The sequence below is a fragment of the Phaseolus vulgaris genome, chromosome 10 (genome assembly GCF_000499845.2).
Source record: "Phaseolus vulgaris cultivar G19833 chromosome 10, P. vulgaris v2.0, whole genome shotgun sequence".
Taxonomy (NCBI): domain Eukaryota; kingdom Viridiplantae; phylum Streptophyta; class Magnoliopsida; order Fabales; family Fabaceae; genus Phaseolus; species Phaseolus vulgaris.
This window is the reverse complement of record NC_023750.2, coordinates 39,936,923-39,956,875: the sequence shown is the minus strand read 5'-3', so window position 1 is coordinate 39,956,875 and position 19,953 is coordinate 39,936,923. Positions and strand designations below refer to the sequence as shown.

The 19,953-nt window shown below is 33.4% G+C and overlaps 3 protein-coding genes across 3 annotated transcripts; 2 read left to right on the top strand and 1 right to left on the bottom strand.

The window, feature by feature from the left end:
- Positions 1-4,428: 4,428 nt before the first annotated feature.
- LOC137818053 (uncharacterized) lies at positions 4,429-4,833 on the top strand. Its single transcript, XM_068621275.1, has one exon. It carries the CDS (start codon positions 4,429-4,431, stop codon positions 4,831-4,833), a length of 405 nt encoding a protein of 134 aa, XP_068477376.1.
- Positions 4,834-10,951: 6,118 nt separating this feature from the next.
- Positions 10,952-15,376, top strand: LOC137819351 (granule-bound starch synthase 1, chloroplastic/amyloplastic-like). The gene is made up of 14 exons (XM_068623162.1): positions 10,952-11,189; positions 11,444-11,803; positions 11,886-11,966; positions 12,038-12,136; positions 12,208-12,297; positions 12,738-12,801; positions 12,890-12,990; positions 13,315-13,424; positions 13,504-13,753; positions 13,842-14,018; positions 14,124-14,315; positions 14,420-14,506; positions 14,605-14,733; positions 15,022-15,376. The coding sequence occupies exons 1-14, from the start codon at positions 11,028-11,030 to the stop codon at positions 15,136-15,138; spliced, it is 2,019 nt and encodes a 672-aa protein (XP_068479263.1). The 5' UTR covers positions 10,952-11,027; the 3' UTR covers positions 15,139-15,376.
- A 982-nt stretch (positions 15,377-16,358) lies between these two features.
- On the bottom strand, positions 16,359-17,890 carry LOC137819010 (uncharacterized). The gene is made up of 6 exons (XM_068622706.1): positions 17,534-17,890; positions 17,304-17,436; positions 17,051-17,162; positions 16,922-16,967; positions 16,569-16,818; positions 16,359-16,483 (listed from the first exon to the last, which is right to left on the bottom strand). Exons 1-6 carry the CDS (start codon positions 17,717-17,719, stop codon positions 16,380-16,382), a joined length of 831 nt encoding a protein of 276 aa, XP_068478807.1. The 5' UTR covers positions 17,720-17,890; the 3' UTR covers positions 16,359-16,379.
- Positions 17,891-19,953: the final 2,063 nt, after the last annotated feature.

Genomic DNA, 19,953 nt, shown 5'->3' with positions numbered 1-19,953 from the left:
TTTCTCTGTTTTTCTCTCTTTTACACTTGAATCATTGTCTTTTTTCATTTGCAATTAGGGTTTATCAGAATCTCCCTTTCATCATTGTGATTACGTGCGCTCCATTGAAGCACCACATTAAACAAAGAATATTCATCTTCATTGACTATGTAATATCAAATGAAGAGCTCTGGTGCGCTTCTGTCTGATCTTTATTTTCCCTTTTGCTATTCTTGGTTATATTTTCTGTTCTCTTTCAAAATCTTGATTGGGTTTCAAAATCTCTTAGGCAATGTCTATTGAAAACCCTAGTCTCCATAGTCTTAACGGTAGTCACACTATTACAAAAAGCATGGGTTCTCTCCTGACTACAAATTCACCAATAGGACATCCCAAGCCAATAATATGATTACTACTGACATTTTTTCAGAGTTTTTTTTGTTCTAAAGAACAAGATGTAAAGGGGATTCAACTTACATCATAGTCTTTTGCCTTACCTGCACCCCTGGTGAATGACTATATTTTTCTCATACTAGCTCACTTCACATATGTGGCTTTAGTGACTCTGACTGGGCAACATGTCCTACAACACGCAAATTTGTCACTGGATATTCCATCTACTTAGGAGACTCCCCAATATCATGGAAATCAAAGAAGCAGCAAACTATCTCCTACTATGCTACCCGCTTTAACTATTTTAAATTCACCTATTCATTCTGCCATTGATACTTCTGCTGCTTTGTCGTCAAGCAATTCATTTGAATTAATTCATCAACTATTCAAATACATTCATTAACTCATTCAATTCCAAACTCATACATTTTATAACATCTACTATGTCTACAATTTCACATTTCAATCTCAAACAAATTCCAATGTACTAAAAAACAAGAAATCCTGCAATAAAATTTGAGACTGGTGACCACGTCACCTTTACATTCATATCTTCTAGCCTAGGATTCTATTGGCAATTTAAACTAGCTTCTCTTACCTTTACTTGAGCAAATGCTCACTAAGAGCTCTAATTTTACCAAAAGCTTAAGAGTAGTTTAACCTGCACCACAAAATTCCAATCAACAATCTAACTATATCACTAAGACTATGAACTAACACAAATTAGTCCTAAAGCTAAAAGAGTCACATGCAAAAAACCTAGATTGAGACAAACCTACGAGTTCAAAATTTGACTAAAAGAAAATAGCAAAAATGAACTTACTCTATTAGAGATTTTTATCATACAATCTTGTAGTCTTCGCTACCAGAAGTCTAATGGCGGACTCCGATCGTTAAAATGATGAGTGAGAATGTCAGAACCTTAGAGAGAATGGAGAGGAAAGGAGAAAGGGAACTCCTAGAGAGATGGTGGTTCTTTTGAAATGAAACCGGAATAATTGAATTTTCTATTTATATGTTCTTTTCATTTTAATAATAAAATATTCATGTATCATTCAAAATATACCACTTCTACTATAGGGAGGTTAATTTCTAGATCCTTACAATAACCATATTTTAAAAAAATTATTTTTAACTAGTATTTTGTTTTTAGAAGAATTAATTTTATGATTTTTATTTATAAGATATTTCTAATTCAAATTGTGTGAATTAGAAAAACAAATTCTTCTAAAAACTTTTTATTTTTCGAAAGCTAATCCATGTTTCCCTTTTAGTCGCAACAATTTCTCATTCTTCTCGTACCGTTTTGAGAGATAGTTGTTCCATCATTTGAGTGTGTGTGAGAGAGTTGACAAGAAGATTCGTTGTATTTGATGTTCATAGTGTGAAGATAATTTCTTTTTGAATTTTATACTCCATTTTTTAATCTTATTGGTTTTTTTTTTCTAGATTTTATGGCTTCGAAAACAATGAAAAAAATAAGCCAACAAAAACACAATCACCACTTCTTGAAGTTCAGACTGCTCTGGTTGCTGAGTTTTATGGGGTTATCCATGCTATGGAGGAAGCTCAAAAGATGAGGCTTACTAATGTCTGACTGGAATGTGATTCTGCTTTAGTTTATGTTGCGTTTACTGCTAGGACCAATGTTCCTTGGATGTTTCGTAATTGATGGAATACTTGACTTAATTACTGTGGAGAAATCAAGTTTAGGGTTACTCATATTTTTCGTGAAGGAAATGCGTGTGCTGATAAGTTGACTAATTTATTATTTATTCACAAAGAACCTTTTCATTGGTATAATAAGCTACCATCTAGTCTATTCTTAGAATTCTTTATGAATAGATATAGTCTACCTATATATCATTTTTGTTAGGGTGATTATATTTTGACACCCAACTCCATTTTACATCCACAACAAAATATTAATATTTATAATAAAATTAATTTAAAAAAATAAAAAAAATCTCCTTAATGAAAATATAAGCAAAATACAAAATGTTAAAATATGAGTTTTGGTCTAGTTCTCCCATATTTTGGTATTTTATTTATTTTCTTTTTTTAATAACATTTTTTTTCGTGTATTGACAAATGATTGTTGTAAACATAACTGAGATATCAAGTTGCATAATGATGCAAAACAAGAAAGCTTCTATTTAAAAAAAACACAAACACCACTAGTAAAAAATATTAGAAAACTTACCTCAAACGTCATCAACCATTACAATCAACCACCACAAACAACCCTTGCCACTTTAAAACGAAGAAAAATACACAACACTCTATAACATATTTAGAAGGTCAAACACCCATCATAAACAATCACCACCACCTCAAAATGAAAAAAAAAAATATTATTTGGTAAAAAATAATATTATTGAAATGAAAAAAATAGAAAAAATACAGATGTTTAGGGAAATTTTGCTTTTTTCTTTCTTTCAAACTAAGGGTAAAAAATTATTATATTAGCCCAACTCACGAGTCACATCACATGGACTCTGGTGTTCTGGTGTGTCTGTGGTTCAACTTGTTTAGGATTTTGTCCATTTGCATGTCAACACTATGCAATTTGGAGGTTTTGGATGATGGGAAAGTTTCATCATTGTAACTTGGTTATTTAGGTTTGATCCAACTGGTAAGTTAAATTATAATTTATAAAAATCTGTCTTGATAAGATAAATTTGATTTTTTTTTTTCAAATTTTCATATGGATCTAAAATATAATTCACATATTTTAAAGTGAGATTTATTATCTACAAAATATAATGGAAATAGATAAAAAAAAGTAACAAAAAAATAAATTTTTTCTTCTTTTCTTCTCGCGTGATTTTAAAATAAGGAATATTCTCTTTATAAACTTTTATCACTTGTGAAGAAACTTATGATGTCTAGTACAGTTTTATTGAACATCATTAAAAAGTTTTTGAAAATACAGCTTTAAATAAATTCATATAGATATTATTTATATTTATTTAAATACTAATAAAAATATTTAAATTAATCATACATAGAAATTGGTATAAATAATACTTAATGTCCAGAGAATGTATATATTATTTCATTTTAAATTATTAAAACATTTTAACTTTATTTATATTTTATTTTAAAATTTATACATTATAATTTTTTTCATTGTTATTTAGTATTTAGTAGTGTACTGTCTAGGCCGAAAGGTCAACCGAAAGGTTGTACCGAAAGTCTCAACCGAAAGGTTAAATATAAAAAGTAAATAAGTAAAATTAAATTAGTGATTATAGCAAAGCCCATAAGATGGGCCCAAATATACATGTGTGTGTTTTCAAAATGTTAGGTGCAAAAAGAAAAGACCCAAGTAACTCTTAAGCCCAATAAGAGAGCCTTATAAATAGAGGTTCAACTCAAGAGGTAAGTAAGATTCAATTTATCTGATGAACATAAAACTATATCTGACTTTGGCATCGGAGCGCCTTGCAGGTACACACACCCACCTGTGAGGAGAAGAAGCCGAGAGCACCTAGCTGAAGGAGAAGCCGAGAGCACTTAGCTGAAGGAGAAGCTGAGAGCACTTAGCTGAAGGAGAAGCCGAGAGCATCTAGTTGAAAGAGAAGCCGAGAGCATCTACCTTGAGGAGAAGCCTAGAGCACCCAATGTGAGGAGAAGCCCAGAGTATCCAGTCCAAGAAGAGACCGAGAGAGTCCAGCCCAAAGTTCGGAAGATTTGTATAAGAGTTAATCTTGTCAACCTGATTCTAGTGTTCTTGGTCCTTGTAAGAACATTTTGGCGCCCACCGTGGGGCCGAGAAGTAGCTGAAAAAGGTTGAAGACAAGATGAATCAAAGAGAAGAACAAGGTGGAGAGCAATCTGGGGAGCAAAGAGATAATCAAAATTCCATGTCAATGGCTATGCTCATGCAGTTACAAAGAGAGTTCGAAACACTAAAGAAAAGAAATGAAGAAAAGTTAAGTATGTTAAGGGCGGAGAATGCGTACATGAAAAGGAAGTTGAATGAAGAGACGATTTTAAACACATCATTTGAAACTGTTCAACCAAGAACACATATCCACCAAAGGGTACATAATGAGAAAAGATTTGAAGGGAAGGGCTCTGAGTTGGTTTACTCAGTTGCCACCGTTATCCATTGATTGTTTCAACACTTTAGTAAAAAAGTTTGGAGCTCATTTTGCTACAAGCCGACCACATCATCTGACATCAATTGCCTTAGTGAATATAAGGCAAGAAAAGGGAGAATCCCTAAGAACATTTATTGAGCGCTTTGGAAAGGTAGCACTAAGTATCCGCAATCTCAGTCCGAAAGTCACAATGCATCATATGATTACAACACTGAAACCGGGACCATTTGCCGACAGTCTTTGCAAAAAACTGGCAACCAATCTTGATGAGTTAAGACAACATGCATCAAAGTTTATGCAGATGGAAGAGTTGAGAGAATTTCGAGGGCGGATGGAAATGATAAGAAGATAAGTGAAAAAGAAGGATGACATTCGTTTAGAAAAGGAAGAGAATAATTTTGTAGCCGAAAGTTTCAGCAATATACATCGTTGAGTAGTAATGGAGCAAGAATCTTACAATAAGCAATGGCAGTAAAGATAATCCCACCACCAAAGAAGGAAAGAACTTCAAAAAGAGCATATCAGCGTAAACATTGCCAATACCACAAGAATCATGGTCGTCATACAGAAGAATGTGTAGCTTTGAAAGATAGAATTGAATAATTGATTCAAGTTGGGCAGTTGAAACGCTTTGTTAGAGATGGAGGGATAAGGAGCAGACAAAGTTCAAGGCAGTTAAACACTCATCATTGTATGTAAAACCTTTCGGTCAAGGATGATTTTTCATGTATAAAGAAAGTCTTATTCAAGATTGAAACACTTAATGAAGAAGTTATTCATATGAAGAGTCAAACTGTTAAATCCATCAATGCTTCGCATACTTCAAACCTCTCGGTCCTGGATGCTTTCACTTCAAGTGAAATCCCTTCCGAGAGTGTATCTCGTACTTCAAACCTCTCGGTCCAGGATGTTTTCACTCCAGGTGAAATCCCTCCCGAGAATGTATCTCGTTCTTCAAACCTCTCGGTCCTGGATGCTTTCACTTCAAGTGAAATCCCTCCCGAGAGTGTATCTTGTACTTCAAACCTCTCGGTCCTGGATGCTTTCACTTCAAGTGAAATCCCTCCCGATAGTGTATCTTGTTCTTCAAACCTCTCGGTCCTGGATGCTTTCACTTCAAGTGAAATCCCTCCCGAGAGTGTATCTCGTTCTTCAAACCTCTCGGTCCAAGATGTTTTCACTCCAGGTGAAATCCCTCCCGAGTGTATCTCGTTCTTCAAACCTCTCGGTCCTGGATGCTTTCACTTCAGGTGAAATCCCTCCCGAGAGTGTATCTCGTACTTCAAACCTCTCGGTCCAGGATGTTTTCACTTCAGGTGAAATCCCTCCCGAGAGTGTATCTCGTTCTTCAAGCTTCTCGGATCAAGATGTTTTCACTCCAGGTAAAATCCCTCCCGAGAGTGTATCTCGTATTTCAAGCCTCTCGGATCAAGATGCTTTCACTCCAGGTGAAATCCCTCTCTCGAGTGTGTTTCATTCAAATCAAATCTCAATCAACAGAGTTCTTATTTAAGAAGTCGAAAAGTTGTAGTCCGAAAGGTTGGCAGAAAACAAAAACCGAGAGGTCTTATCAAAAAACCGAAAGGTTCTAATACAAAAACCGAGAGGTCTCATTTTTTGCATGCCAGAAAACAAAAACCGAAAGGTCTTATCAAAAAACCGAAAGGTTCTAATACAAAAACCGAGAGGTCTCATTTTTTGCATGCCAGAAAACAAAAACCGAGAGGTCTTATCAAAAAACCGAAAGGTTCCAATACAAAACCGAGAGGTCTCATTTTTTGCATGCCAGAAAACAAAAACCGAGAGGTCTTATAAAAAACCGAAAGGTTCCAATACAAAACCGAGAGGTCTCATTTTTTGCATGGCAGAAAACAAAACCGAGAGGTCTTATCAAAAAACCGAAAGGTTTCAATACAAAACCGAGAGGTCTCATTTTTTGCATGGCAGAAAACAAAAACCGAGAGGTCTTATCAAAAAACCGAAAGATTCCAATACAAAACCGAGAGGTCTCATTTTTTGCATGGCAGAAAACAAAAACCGAGAGGTCTTATAAAAAAACCGAAAGGTTCCAATACAAAACCGAGAGGTCTCATTTTTTGCATGGCAGAAAACAAAAACCGAGAGCTCTTATCAAAAAACCGAAAGGTTCTAATACAAAAACCGAGAGGTTTCATTTTTTGCATGGCACAAAACAAAAACCGAAAGGTTCTAATACAAAACCGAGAGGTCTTAAGACAAAACCGAGAAGTCTAAATAAACATTGGCGTATCAGTATCAAGGTCAAAAGTTCAAACCTATAAAAATAGTCAAAATTGGTCTCTAACTAGAAAAACCGAGAACTTTAATTAGGAAGTTCATAGACAATTATTTTCGGTTCAAACTCAAAAATCGAAAGGTCCAGGTTGCAAAGTATTTAAATAATTTTATACTTGAAAATCGAAAGGATAAGATGAATTTATCTTAGGTTGGAAAAATAAATCAGTTAAAACCAAATACTAAAATCCAAAAGGTGGAACTGGATAAATTGGTTATATTAGATCATCTAATTTTATCTTTTCTGCATACTTATGTTAAATAATATTATTCACTAGCAAGCGATTAAGTTTCGTGCTAAGTAAGTAAAATATTATATATAACTTGATGTTATACATCCAAAATAACCATCAAGTGGCTAGGACAAAACATGTTAAGAACCCTGGAACTTTACTTGGGAGTTCTTACAAAACAACAAACTAAAACAAGCTATTCGGCGCCGACATGCCTATCATCATCAGCTCCACCATCTTCATCTTCATCTTCTTCATAAGGAATTTCACTGATGGGCATCAGTTCGTCATTATAAAAATCTTTGCCCACATCGAAATTTCCAGCATCCAATGGAATCTTTTAAAAATACTCGGGTTGCTGGAGAGGTTTTTCAAAACCCAACTTGTGTTGCTGAACAACATAACCCTTAGCTCGAGTAACCCTTGAATTCAACTAGTTTATCACAGATTCTAAACGAAGATTATTATCAGCTTCAGCTTCAGCTTTCTTCGTTGCAGAAAGATCAGCGAAGTTTCCTTTCAATCGTTGAATCTCATCGTCAAGGGATAACTTATGAGCCGTTAACTTAGTAACCTCATCCTTCAAAGACTCTTTCTCGGCTTCATAACAATCCTTAGCCTTAGACAACTCTTCAACTTGGGAAGTTAAGGATCTGATCTTCTCATTTGATTCAGTTGCTTCCTTTTTCAATTTTTCAAGTTCAAAAGAAGAAACAACATCCTTAGTCTCTACTCTTATTGCTTTGCCAATTAGTAAAGTCCGACTAGCAAGCTCAATCACCGAATTTGTAAGGAAAAGTAGCCTACGAGAACATGTCACGAGAAGAAGCATTGGGACTAGTATGCACAAAATCCAACATGTAAACGCCTTCAAACAATTGTTATCAATTTTCAACAAGTTATAGGCCGAAAGGAAATCCGAAAGGTAAACGCCTTCAAACAATTATCAATTTTCAACAAGTTATAGGCCGAAAGGAAATCCGAAAGGTAAAACGCCTTCAAACAATTGTTATCAATTTTCAACAAGTTATAGGCCGAAAGGAAATCCGAAAGGTAAACGCCTTCAAATAATTGTTATCAATTTTCAACAAGTTATAGGCCGAAAGGAAATCCGAAAGGTAAACGCCTTCAAACAATTGTTATCAATTTTCAACAAGTTATAGGCCGAAAGGAAATCCGAAAGATAAACACATCTTCAAAAAAAAAAGAAAAAATTATGTTATTCAAGACTCTTGCTGGATTCAACCAACTCTTTATTCAGCTTCAAGATATATAGCTTCTTCACTTGAACTCATATCACTACTAGCTTTATTCTTCACAATAGAAATGATGGCAGATGAAACAATTGAATGAATATCCTCATTCATCTCAATAAATTTCCTGATAGCCTCGTTATTCATGTCCAAAAATTCTGTAAATTCATCAGAAATGGAAACAGAGCTTGAAGAAGACATTATACCTTTTGAGAGTATTCAGTTCAATCTTTCTGAATCAATAAAAACAAAAACCCTTCCAAACGAAGCGTTACGATATCACAATTATAACTCGTCATGTCAATCGGCATAATCAAGAAAAGTACACGAAACAAGGCAATACTTTGATACGAAAGGTATTAAATACAAAATTTGTCCTTTTCATTAGGCATAACGTCTTTTTCAAATCCTCATGCCTGGGGGGCTAGTGTACTGTCTAGGCCGAAAGGTCAACCGAAAGGTTGTACCGAAAGTCTCGACCGAAAGGTTGTACCGAAAGTCTCGACCGAAAGGTTGTACCGAAAGTCTCGACCGAAAGGTTGTACCGAAAGTCTCAACCGAAAGGTTAAATATAAAAACTAAATAAGTAAAATTAAATTAGTGATTATAGCAAAGCCCATAAGATGGGCCCAAATATACATGTGTGTGTTTTCAAAATGTTAAGTGCAAAAAGAAAAGACCCAAGTAACTCTTAAGCCCAATAAGAGAGCCTTATAAATAGAGGTTCAACTCAAGAGGTAAGTAAGATTTCATTTATCTGATGAACATAAAACTATATCTGACTTTGGCATCGGAGCGCCTTGCAGGTACACACACCCACCTGTGAGGAGAAGAAGCCGAGAGCACCTAGCTGAAGGAGAAGCTGAGAGCACTTAGCTGAAGGAGAAGCCGAGAGCATCTAGTTGAAAGAGAAGCCGAGAGCATCTACCTTGAGGAGAAGCCTAGAGCACCCAATGTGAGGAGAAGCCCAGAGTATCCAGTCCAAGAAGAGACCGAGAGAGTCCAGCCCAAAGTTCGGAAGATTTGTATAAGAGTTAATCTTGTCAACCTGATTCTAGTGTTCTTGGTCCTTGTAAGAACAAGTAGTATATGTCTTTTTAACATTAAATTCTTGATAAAATAGTTTTGTTTTGCCTTGATTTTACTTTTTGTAACAAAAAATATTTAATAAATATTTTTGTCTGTAAAGGTATGCATACTATTATTACCTGATTAGAATAAAAAAAAAACATAAATTTCATATCTATCAAATATAAAAAAAAACAAAAATGCATATAAAGTTTTACTTAGAAAGCAAAGACTAAAAAAAATAAAACAAATTCATATACACACCTCTCTATTGTCATCCTAGACTCGAGTGTTACAAGGTGAATTACTTAAATTTTAGACCGTCCATAATATATTATTATATATTTATTATTATTGCTCAATACATTTTTTAATATTTATTTAATTTTTTATCATTTTATTATCATGTCATCAATTATCATGAATGATTAGTTATTCAACATAACATTGCTCTAAAATAAAGTTAAGCTATATGTAAAACAATATTACAAAAAGTTTTCACTTTAAATTTTATAAATGAAAATTATACATTTAAAGAAAAAATTCTGCTAAAAGTAATTATTATTATTTTCATAAAGACAAATTATAAAAAATAGTAATGTGGTAGATACTTGGAATAATAATATGGTGGCAAAAAGACATTTTTGTCCAATAAAGACCAATTGATGCACATGTTCCCACTTGAATATTGGCTCTTAGCTATTTTTGTTTCTATTATTTTGACACCACACTTTCACCTTTCACACCCTTCAAGTTTAGCTTTGCCCTATACCGACCTAGAATTTTTTTAATCATTTTACATCTTCCCAAAAACAAATCAAAACCAAAGACAAAGAAGCCTTTTATTTTTTTTTTTTATTTTTTACAGATAAATTTTAATGAAAAGTGATTGTTTTTTTTTTGGAAATTATAAAATTTAAAGAATAAAAAACAGGTAAGGTATAAAAATATAGTACAAAATTTAGAAAAGAATTCTGCTTTTTTGTATCTACCTATTTAAAGTAGTCGGTTCAGAAATTAAAAAAAATGCACATTAACTCCTTAAGATAAGGTTAAGAGTTTTTTTTTGTGGAAGTTTTTATAATATTTACATAGAGTTAATCCTAAATTTAATATTTATTTTTATACACTTATTTTTTCAGCACATGGATGGACTGACGGACACAAACTCTCAAACCACAAGAGGAAAATGACAACCAACATGATGAGTTAGTGATTTAACCCGTGAAATCATTAATGAAAAGAAAAAAAAAAGGTTACTCTAAAATGTTATTAATTATCAAATCCCACCAAAAAAATGTTTTTTTATTTAAGACTTCATTGTCTGTACGAGGGCATATTCCAATTATTCAAAGCATCATGGCCCCACAAAATTTCTCTAAAATCTCAAAACTCTGCAAGCCTCTAATAATATTGAAAAATATTTTATTTGACCCTTTTTCAAAACAAATATAGATTTTCTTATCAATATATTTTAATAATATAATAATGTATATTAGAATTTTAAATTAAAAAATAAAATAAATGTTATTAAAATATTATTATTCAGACTTGTAAAGTTAGAGTTCTTTTATTTTGATGGATGTTAATTATCACCACCAATAATATTTGAGGTGTCCAAGCCATGCAGTACACGAGAATCAATCTGTGATTGACACGTGTAATATACTACACTACAAATGTTGCATCTGCCAGTGCAGTGTTTAGAAGCAATTCAAGAATTTAATGATAATTTTTCATTCCAATGCTTTATACTTCTGATTAACCTTGCAACTTGGTCTTTCAAATCTCACAAACTTCAATCAGTTCTCTCTCCCAAACTGTGTGTGCTTCATTGCCTGGTTAGTTGTTCCATTTCTCATTTTCTTCCCTTTTTTCAGTCATCTGGGTTTGATGTGCCATTTTTTCAAGTGTGGATTGTTCTTAATAATTCAAGAAGTTTTTTTGAAAAATATGGTTTGTCTTTTCATTGCAATGATGCTACCATTTTGAATATATGGAATAGCTAAGAGCTTTGAGCTCATAACACTGAGTACAAATGTGTTGCTACAAAATTATTTCAGTTGGGTAAGTAAGAATTTTTTTTGTTCGGTAGGTACCAAAAATGGCAACTTTGACTGCTTCAAGTAACTTGGTCTCTGGAAGTTCTCATGTCCACCATGGACCAACTGCATCATATGAGTCTAAAGCAGTGACAATGGGGCTTAAATCTCTAAAGCAGACCAATACTCATAATGGACTGAGAATTTTGAACCCGGTGGATGAGCTAAGAAACAGGACCCCAGTTAAAATCAACTCAAAAGCTACGAGGAAGGGACTTCAAGGCAAGAATGTCAAGCCTAAAGGTGAAATCATATGTGGCATGAAATTGATTTTTGTTGGAATGGAGGTGGGTCCATGGAGCAAAACTGGTGGGTTAGGAGATGTTCTTGGGGGTCTTCCACCAGCATTAGCAGTAAGCTTCATGTTATTGTTTTATTAATTGGCATATTTGGAGTTTTTGAGAGCAAAACTCTCTCTAATTAGTCCTTCTCTAGGCTTATGGACATCGAGTTATGACTATCGCGCCACGTTACGACCAATACAAAGATGCCTGGGATACAAGTGTTGTAGTTGAGGTATGTTCTTGACTTTTCAATTTTAGGTTGATAGAAGAGGTTTTCACCCAATTGTGATCTGCTTATTGCAGCTGAAAGTAGGGGACAGAACTGAAAAGGTTCGCTACTTCCATTGCTACAAGAGGGGAGTTGATCGTGTCTTTGTGGATCACCCTTTGTTTCTTTCAAAGGTTGGAATACTTCCTAATTTTTCTGTCATGCTGTTTTGCTTTCAGATACTTATTAGTGACTGAACTTCCAGGTCTGGGGGAAAACCGGAACCAAACTTTATGGACTAACTACAGGAGATGATTATGAAGACAACCAACTACGTTTTAGTCTATTTTGCCAGGTTCTATATCGTATCTTTTGATTGCAAGAATTCTGTTCACAGATTTTCGCAGTTTCTATAAAGCTTTCAGTAGAAACCTATTACTTACAACCAGAAAAGATCATAATAAAGCTACTATACTGTCCTGAGATATACGTTTTAACTTGGGAGGGGGGGTTTCACTGTTGTAACAGCTTCATAGAATGTTAGACATCAAGTCATTTCCATGGCGGTGTGTCACATTTTAATTGATTATAAGAAATGTAGTTTGCCACAGGAAATATTCTCTTTGCAACATGTTTATAAGTAGTAATATGAAGTTCTGAGAACAAGAAGGCTACTTGCAGAGTTGCATGAGTTATATGATGGATATAGTGATATATGCTCTTTATAATAACTCATCTACATCTAATGTATACCCTTCCCTTTTCCTTATTTTTTTCTCTTTGATTAATCTCCAGGCAGCTTTGGAAGCACCAAGGGTTCTGAATCTCAATTCCAGTAAATATTTCTCTGGACCATATGGTATGGACTAAGGTCATAAATGAAGTTCTTCAAAGCTCACAACAACAGAGGATCTTTTGTGCATCACGTTTAAATTTTTATTTTGCAGGTGAAGATGTAATTTTCATCGCCAACGATTGGCACACCGCCCTTCTCCCCTGCTACTTGAAAACTATGTACCAGTCAGTAGGCATCTTTAAGAATGCTCGAGTAGGTCTAAATCACACTGGCTTGTTATTCTATAGTGCTATTATGTATTTGGTTATTTTGCCTTTATTGAGAAAAAATCTAAATCCCACATTGACTAAAGATAGTGTCAATATAATATGAGTACAGACAATCCTTTTACATGATTGAGTTAGACTTAAATCACTTTACTTGATACCAAGCCCAAGTGATGGACATAAGTAAGAACAGTCTTCACCATCACAAGCTGGTTGAGTTAGGCATAAACCACTTTTGAAGAACCTCATTTAACATTTATGATCAACTTACAAGCTCATCAAATTTTCTTTTGGTTGCTGCTACTACCAGGTTGTTTTATGTATCCACAACATTGCTTACCAAGGAAGATTTGCATTCACAGACTATGCACTTCTAAATCTCCCTGACCAATTTAAAAGCTCCTTTGACTTTATTGATGGGTATGTTTGTCATAAGTTGCGAATTGTAACCATTGCAGACAACTAAAAAATTTAACTACTTTATGTTCAAATATTGCAGGCATGTTAAACCAGTGATTGGAAGGAAAATCAATTGGATGAAAGCTGGAATTTTAGAATCATGGTTTGTGATAACTGTTAGTCCAAACTATGCTAAAGAACTATTGTCAGGTCCAGATAAAGGAGTGGAACTGGACAACATCCTTCGCAAAAATGAAGATCGTTTAATTGGAATTGTGAATGGCATGGATGTTCAGGAGTGGAATCCATCCACTGACAAGTATATAGCCGTCAAATACGATGCTTCAACAGTAAGAACTTTTTTTTAAGAGTTAAAGTATATCCTAATGTCTCATGTCTCATAAGAGAAATGAATAAATAACAAATTCCCCTACTTAGGTTTTGGAAGCAAAGGCTCTTTTGAAAGAAGCCCTCCAAGCAGAAGTTGGATTGCCAGTGGACAGAAATATTCCTCTCATTGGTTTCATTGGTAGGCTTGAAGAGCAAAAAGGTTCTGATATTCTTGCAGAAGCCATTCCACAATTTATCGAGGAGAATGTTCAGTTGGTAGCCCTAGTAAGTATTAAATGAAAAAACAAAGTAAACACAATTTCTCAACCCTTCAAACATAAGAAAAGGAACAAGAAATCTCATTCAAGGATGTTTTTGCTGTTGTCTTAGGGAACAGGAAAAAAACAAATGGAAAAACAGCTTCAGGAACTTGAAATATCATACCCTGACAAGGCCAGAGGAGTGGCAAAATTCAATGTTCCCCTAGCCCACATGATAATTGCTGGTGCTGATTTTATATTGGTTCCTAGCAGATTTGAGCCTTGTGGTCTCATTCAGTTGCAAGCTATGCGCTATGGATCAGTATAATTCCTGCTTTGACAATCCTTCATATCTAGTGTTCTTTCCTGCAGTAACATTTCCCAGCCTTTACATTTTTCTTCAACTTCTATTCTTCACTGTGCTAGGTACCTATTGTTTCCTCAACCGGTGGATTAGTTGATACTGTCGAAGAAGGCTTCACTGGATTTCAGATGGGTTCCTTCAATGTTGAAGTAATATCTTCCGTCAGTTCATAATCTGCAAGTGTGCCATTAGTATGAAGTTCTAAGCACTAACCATTACTATCCTATTTTTCAATATTTTGCTCTAGTGTGAAGCTGTGGATGCTGCTGATGTTGATGCTATAGCAAAGACTATCAAAAGGGCCCTTGCACTCTACGGAACTCCAGCTTTCACAGAAATGATCAAGAATTGCATGGCTCAAGATCTTTCATGGAAGGTAAGTGAGGGCGGAACTACCTGAGTGATACTTTTATAGATTAAGTTTAATGGTCAAGTGTGGACCAGTTTTACACTTCCAGTTCATAGTCTTTATTCTCAAATAATTTTCACACATTCAACCACAAAAAATCATAGTAAGCAGTAAAAGTTATAAACTTATCATACATGGTCTAAAACCTTAGACTATTTTCTTATATATATTTTTCCTCACAAGTATTATGCAGCTACCAATCCATACTATATTTCTCTCGTTAGTCCTTGTAACTGGGTTTGTTTTGTTAAATAGGGACCTGCTAAGAAGTGGGAGGACGTGCTGCTAAGCTTGGAAGTACCTGGCAGTGAACCTGGAATTGATGGAGAAGAAATTGCTCCACAGGCAAAGGAAAATGTGGCAACTCCATAATAAGAGCATATATGTGAAGGAAGCCTCTTTTAGTAGTCTCATGAAGTTCCCTTAGCTCCTTACTTCTTATTGTGCTTCTATCCTACTTCCATTTTTTGTTTTCTTCAAAATATATCATAGAAATTAATGTACATGGACACGGTGATTACACTGTTAGAATCAGTGTTTTCAACCCTATTTATAAGAGTATGTCTTCAAGATTAGCATGCATAAATTAAAGCGTTTCTTTAGCAGTCTAGACATCACACTGGCTAACTTCTACTGCTTATAACTGCATCTCAAACCCCAATTGAAATAGGAACGAAATAGCTATTAAATATGGGAACAAGAATAGAAATAAATTTTATTTCAAAGACAAAGAGATAGAAAAACTTGCACCAGTCACACAATTGCTATTCTTGTTCGGTAGTTCTAGCATAAACCCTTCTCTACGGGAAAGTTTGTACTTTCCTTGAAAAAACTTAGAAAAGGAAAAAGTAGATTGTTTTATAAAGCCGATTCCATTGCGTCTCGTAATTATTCATCTGTAACGAAGTATCAACATTATTACATATTTTTATAATTACGTATGGATAATAGCTATTGAAAAAAGTTAGCTTTTACGCAAGAATTATAGTCATACAGTGAAAATGGGTACGATAATATAAGAAGAGACTTTGCTTCAAAATCTCATCATGACGAGAAAAATTATTAGATTATGAATTATTACATGTTTAAAATTTTGACTAATTTTAATGTAAACATTTTAATTTACGAGAATGAAATGATAATATTAATTTGATGACGAGTTATATAAAAATCCTGTTATGACCATTAAGTAAATGGTAATTTAAGACAATCAAATTACTTTTCACTTATTAACATTCATTCACTTCTTGTTAGATGGATAATTCAATTTTGTTCCTTCAAAATGATTGATCAATCCAATTTTTAAAGATATTAAAATCATCTTATGAACTCGTTTACCATTTCATATAAACAAAGGTCTTATTGTTGGATGCTACTTACACTGAGACATTGATATTTAGAAGATTAGTGTATTAGGAAGAGTACAAGTTTCAGTATTTAGAACATGAATTAAGGATTAGTTAGGTCAATTAGTGGACAAACTTAATGTAATGTACATCATTTATTCATTCCTTGAATGAACCCTTTCCTTTTTAGGTATTGGATTACTCCTCTTGGTACATAGCTTGCAATATTTGACTCTTCTGTATTTCTGCTTTCAAGACATCATTTGATTATTTATTTGAAGATTCAGCTGAAGAATCTTGTTCAGAAGTTATTTCAGTGGTTTGTGAAGCATCTGCACATGTTCTTAGTGCCTCTCTTTTTGTTGTTGTAACTGTTACATGATTCTTCCTTTTAATGCAATCTTGTTGAAATTTGACAAATGAAGAGACAATATCAATAAAGTATACTTTTTTTACCTGCACTCATAGTTGTTGGCATTTCCATTGAAGAAGGAAATCTAAGGATACCAGGTGAGCCATAGTGCCTAGGAATAATGGGAGATTGCATCATTTGGGGATAATGGACTCCAAAACCTTGAGCTTGGCTAATGTGTGCATACTGAGCAGAAAAAGGGTAAGTGTTATGGACCAAACCTATAGGTTCTGATGGCCTAATGTAGGGGTAGTAAGTTGAGAACTGTTGCCCTCCAAGTATTCCATAACAGTTCTACAAAATTGTGCAGACAAAGTTACATGTGCATAATCAATCATTCAGAAATAATTATTGGTGTGAGTTATATGTGTGAAACATTATTTGCACAAACACCTACCATGGGGTACATCATGTCATGTGAATGTTGAATATATCTGGTAAAACTGCAAAGAAGCAAAATCAAAAGAATGTAGAAATAAGAGAGAAAAATAGAGATTCAAAATAGAAAAATGACTAAAAGTTCTACCCAAAAGTTGGATCAGGAAATGTGTATTGCACATTGTTTTGATGGAGATATGTAGAGGAAGGATCATGATAAACAGGTGAAGCCAACAAACCAGGTGCTGCTCCAAACCGACCTGCACCCACCATGTGAAGCTATTTCTCAATTCTTCTTTTACTTTTTAACATTAACAACTTGTCATGTTTGACATTTAATTCATAAGAAAACAGTAAAAGTTGCAATATTATGAGATAAAGGAAAATGGACAGACTGAGACCATGTTGTGGAGCCTGCCTGCGATTCTTGTTTGCTCCAATAGATGCAATATTGCAATTTGTTTTCCTTCCATCAATTATTGGATAGGGATTTTTACATGCTTGCTTTGCTGCCTCTGGATCCTTGAATGTGATCTAGGATGAAAACCAAAAATCATTGTTTAAGATCATATAGAAATTGAAATGGAGAAACAAAGAGACATGAGAATCAAAACAGGGAAAATGAGCTTACAAAACCATAACCCTTGGATCTTCCAGTGTTCTTATCTGTGATAACAACAGCCTCTAAGATCTCTCCAAACTGCTCAAAATACCTTCTCACTGTGTCCCTTTGAGTCTCCCAAGCTAAGCCTCCAACAAAGATTTTGGTTGCAGTTGTATCATTGTATTCACTTGAATTGATGTTACCACCCCCCATTTGGAACTGCTTTATGGTATATTGCAAAATGAAAGATAAAGTCTCAAATTTCCCACAAACAAGCAAAATTGGATGGCAAATGTTCTTATGAAGATGACGTCAAATAAATTTTTGATGAAAAGTTCTCATGCAGTTATGATTCTATAGGTGTGTTTGTTCTTCTATCATGTATAGTTTCACAACTGCTATTTTCACATCCAATAATTAACACAGCTTCTTGAATTCCTCAACATTAGTATTCAGAAGTAATTGTTACTTTCAAGGGGAAAGGAAGAGAAAGGAAACAAAATCTAATAATAAAATATAATGATTGCAACACAAGTTATATAGAAGATGGAACAAAATATTGAAATAAATAAGAAAACCAACCTTTGTTTTACTGTATCACAGGTTTTCATGTGCTGTTTCATTCATCATAATGTATCATTTTGGGAGCAGAAAACCTCTGCTTCGTTGTATCCAACCTTCCCTTATGTGTGTCCTATGGACATGATACGATAACTTTCACATCAAATCTTTTTTTTTTTTTCATAACAAATAACTGATTTTAATATTGCTTCTGTGTTTATCTCTTCTTTCTACTCGATGTTAATATCTTATCTTTACGTTTATGTGTGTCTCAACCTCCTTAACTCTTCTTTTCTGGATCTGATGCAATTCAATTCTATAAACAAAAAAGGTTAACAAAGAACGAAACGAAAATTAAATTTAGATTCTAATTTTGCTCTTTATTTTTATTTTTTATTGAAATTGCTTAACTGTAAAATCTATACATAATATAATTAAAAGGAACACAGAAACTTTTGAACTTAAATGTTTGATCTGCATTAATAATTTGGAGCATGGATTTTAGTTTGTTTTAGTATTGTTTATTTATGTTATTATATATTTTTGTGTATATACCGTGTGCTCAACATATTCACTAATCTAAAAATCATGAAAGAGAAGGCATCAACAATATGGAGGTAAATGGATGTGTAAGAAATATTACACAATATCATAGAAATTAGAATAAAAAATAAAAAATGTATTTTATAATATAGACATTAGAATAAAAAATATTAATTTTAATATTTTGGAATGTACAATTTAGAAGGGCACTATATTGCATAATCTGAAACTGAAACTCAAAAACAAAAATTAATTGATAATTCATTTTAAAGGGGTAAATTTGGAGTTTCAATAATTTTGACGGTGTAGCTTGAAAAGTATTGGGGTGCAGAATGCAACAGTAACCAAACCCAATGAATCAAAAGGAGATTTTTACTTCCTGCATCCCTTTCTTTTAAATTTGCACCCCCATAATTTTAAAATGATTATTTTACCTTTCTTTAAAGTGACTTTCACTCACATTACCTGTTTTGGAAATTTTTCCAAAATACACCTTCCAAAATTCATCAAAACTCATGAGATATATTTTAGAACACATTTTTTGAAACATGATAAAATTTTCGGAACAAATTTTGTTGAATAAAGTTTCTAAAACGCATAAAATATATTCTAAACACAAGCTTTTGAGAATAGGATTTTCATAACAAACTTTCTAAAATACATATAATTTCTTCCATAATTCGTTTTCCAAAGAAAATTTCTGGAACAAACTTTCTGAAATACATTAAATATGTTTTGGAAATAACTTTTCTGCTTGAGATTTTTTTTGCTCCTTTTCTTCTAACTAGAACACTGTCCTTCTCTTCTTCTTCAGTGGTGTTGGTGCAGTAGTGGTAACAGCAGTGACAGCAGAGGTGTTGGGATGCAGTGAGGAAGAAATGAACGGGGCAATTCAGTCATTTCACTTAGCTGTAGGAGTGCATGTTTAGAAATTGGGATTGCAGGAAGTAAAATACTAATGAGAAACACCGAAATTATGTAGTTTACATTGGTGAAAAAGAAAATGAAAGAAAGGAAAATAGATGTCTGCTTGTATTTTTGTTCCTTGTTTTTAATTTTCTGCCTTTATGTTTTAATTATAAAATTGTTATCTTGTTTTAATATTTTTAAATTATGCAATAAACACAGATTTTTTTTTCCAATTTATATAAAAATATTTAAAAACAGAAAATAATGTGACAATTCACAATTTTTAGTAATTTTAAAACGCATTGATTTATATATTTTTTCCCTAAAAATTTAATAGTCATACATTAATAGTGTGAAACAATTACATTCTAAATTAATTAAAAATTATGATTGATATAATTTTTCAAGATGATTATTATTAAATTTAATAAATT

Bases quoted from the DNA above. Each gene is read 5' to 3' on its own strand.
- LOC137818053 (XM_068621275.1), top strand. From the start codon at position 4,429: ATGAGAAAAGATTTGAAGGGAAGGGCTCTGAGTTGGTTTACTCAGTTG.
- LOC137819010 (XM_068622706.1), bottom strand. From the start codon at position 17,719: ATGGGGGGTGGTAACATCAATTCAAGTGAATACAATGATACAACTGCA. The intron at 17,163-17,303 runs GTCTCAGTCTGT...TGGTGGGTGCAG, and splicing joins CAGGCAGGCTCCACAACATG to GTCGGTTTGGAGCAGCACCT. The intron at 16,484-16,568 runs GTAAAAAAAGTA...ATCATGTAACAG, and splicing joins GCCAACAACTATGAGTGCAG to TTACAACAACAAAAAGAGAG.
- LOC137819351 (XM_068623162.1), top strand. From the start codon at position 11,028: ATGTTGCATCTGCCAGTGCAGTGTTTAGAAGCAATTCAAGAATTTAAT. The intron at 12,991-13,314 runs GTAGGTCTAAAT...TGCTACTACCAG, and splicing joins GCATCTTTAAGAATGCTCGA to GTTGTTTTATGTATCCACAA. The intron at 14,019-14,123 runs GTAAGTATTAAA...CTGTTGTCTTAG, and splicing joins ATGTTCAGTTGGTAGCCCTA to GGAACAGGAAAAAAACAAAT.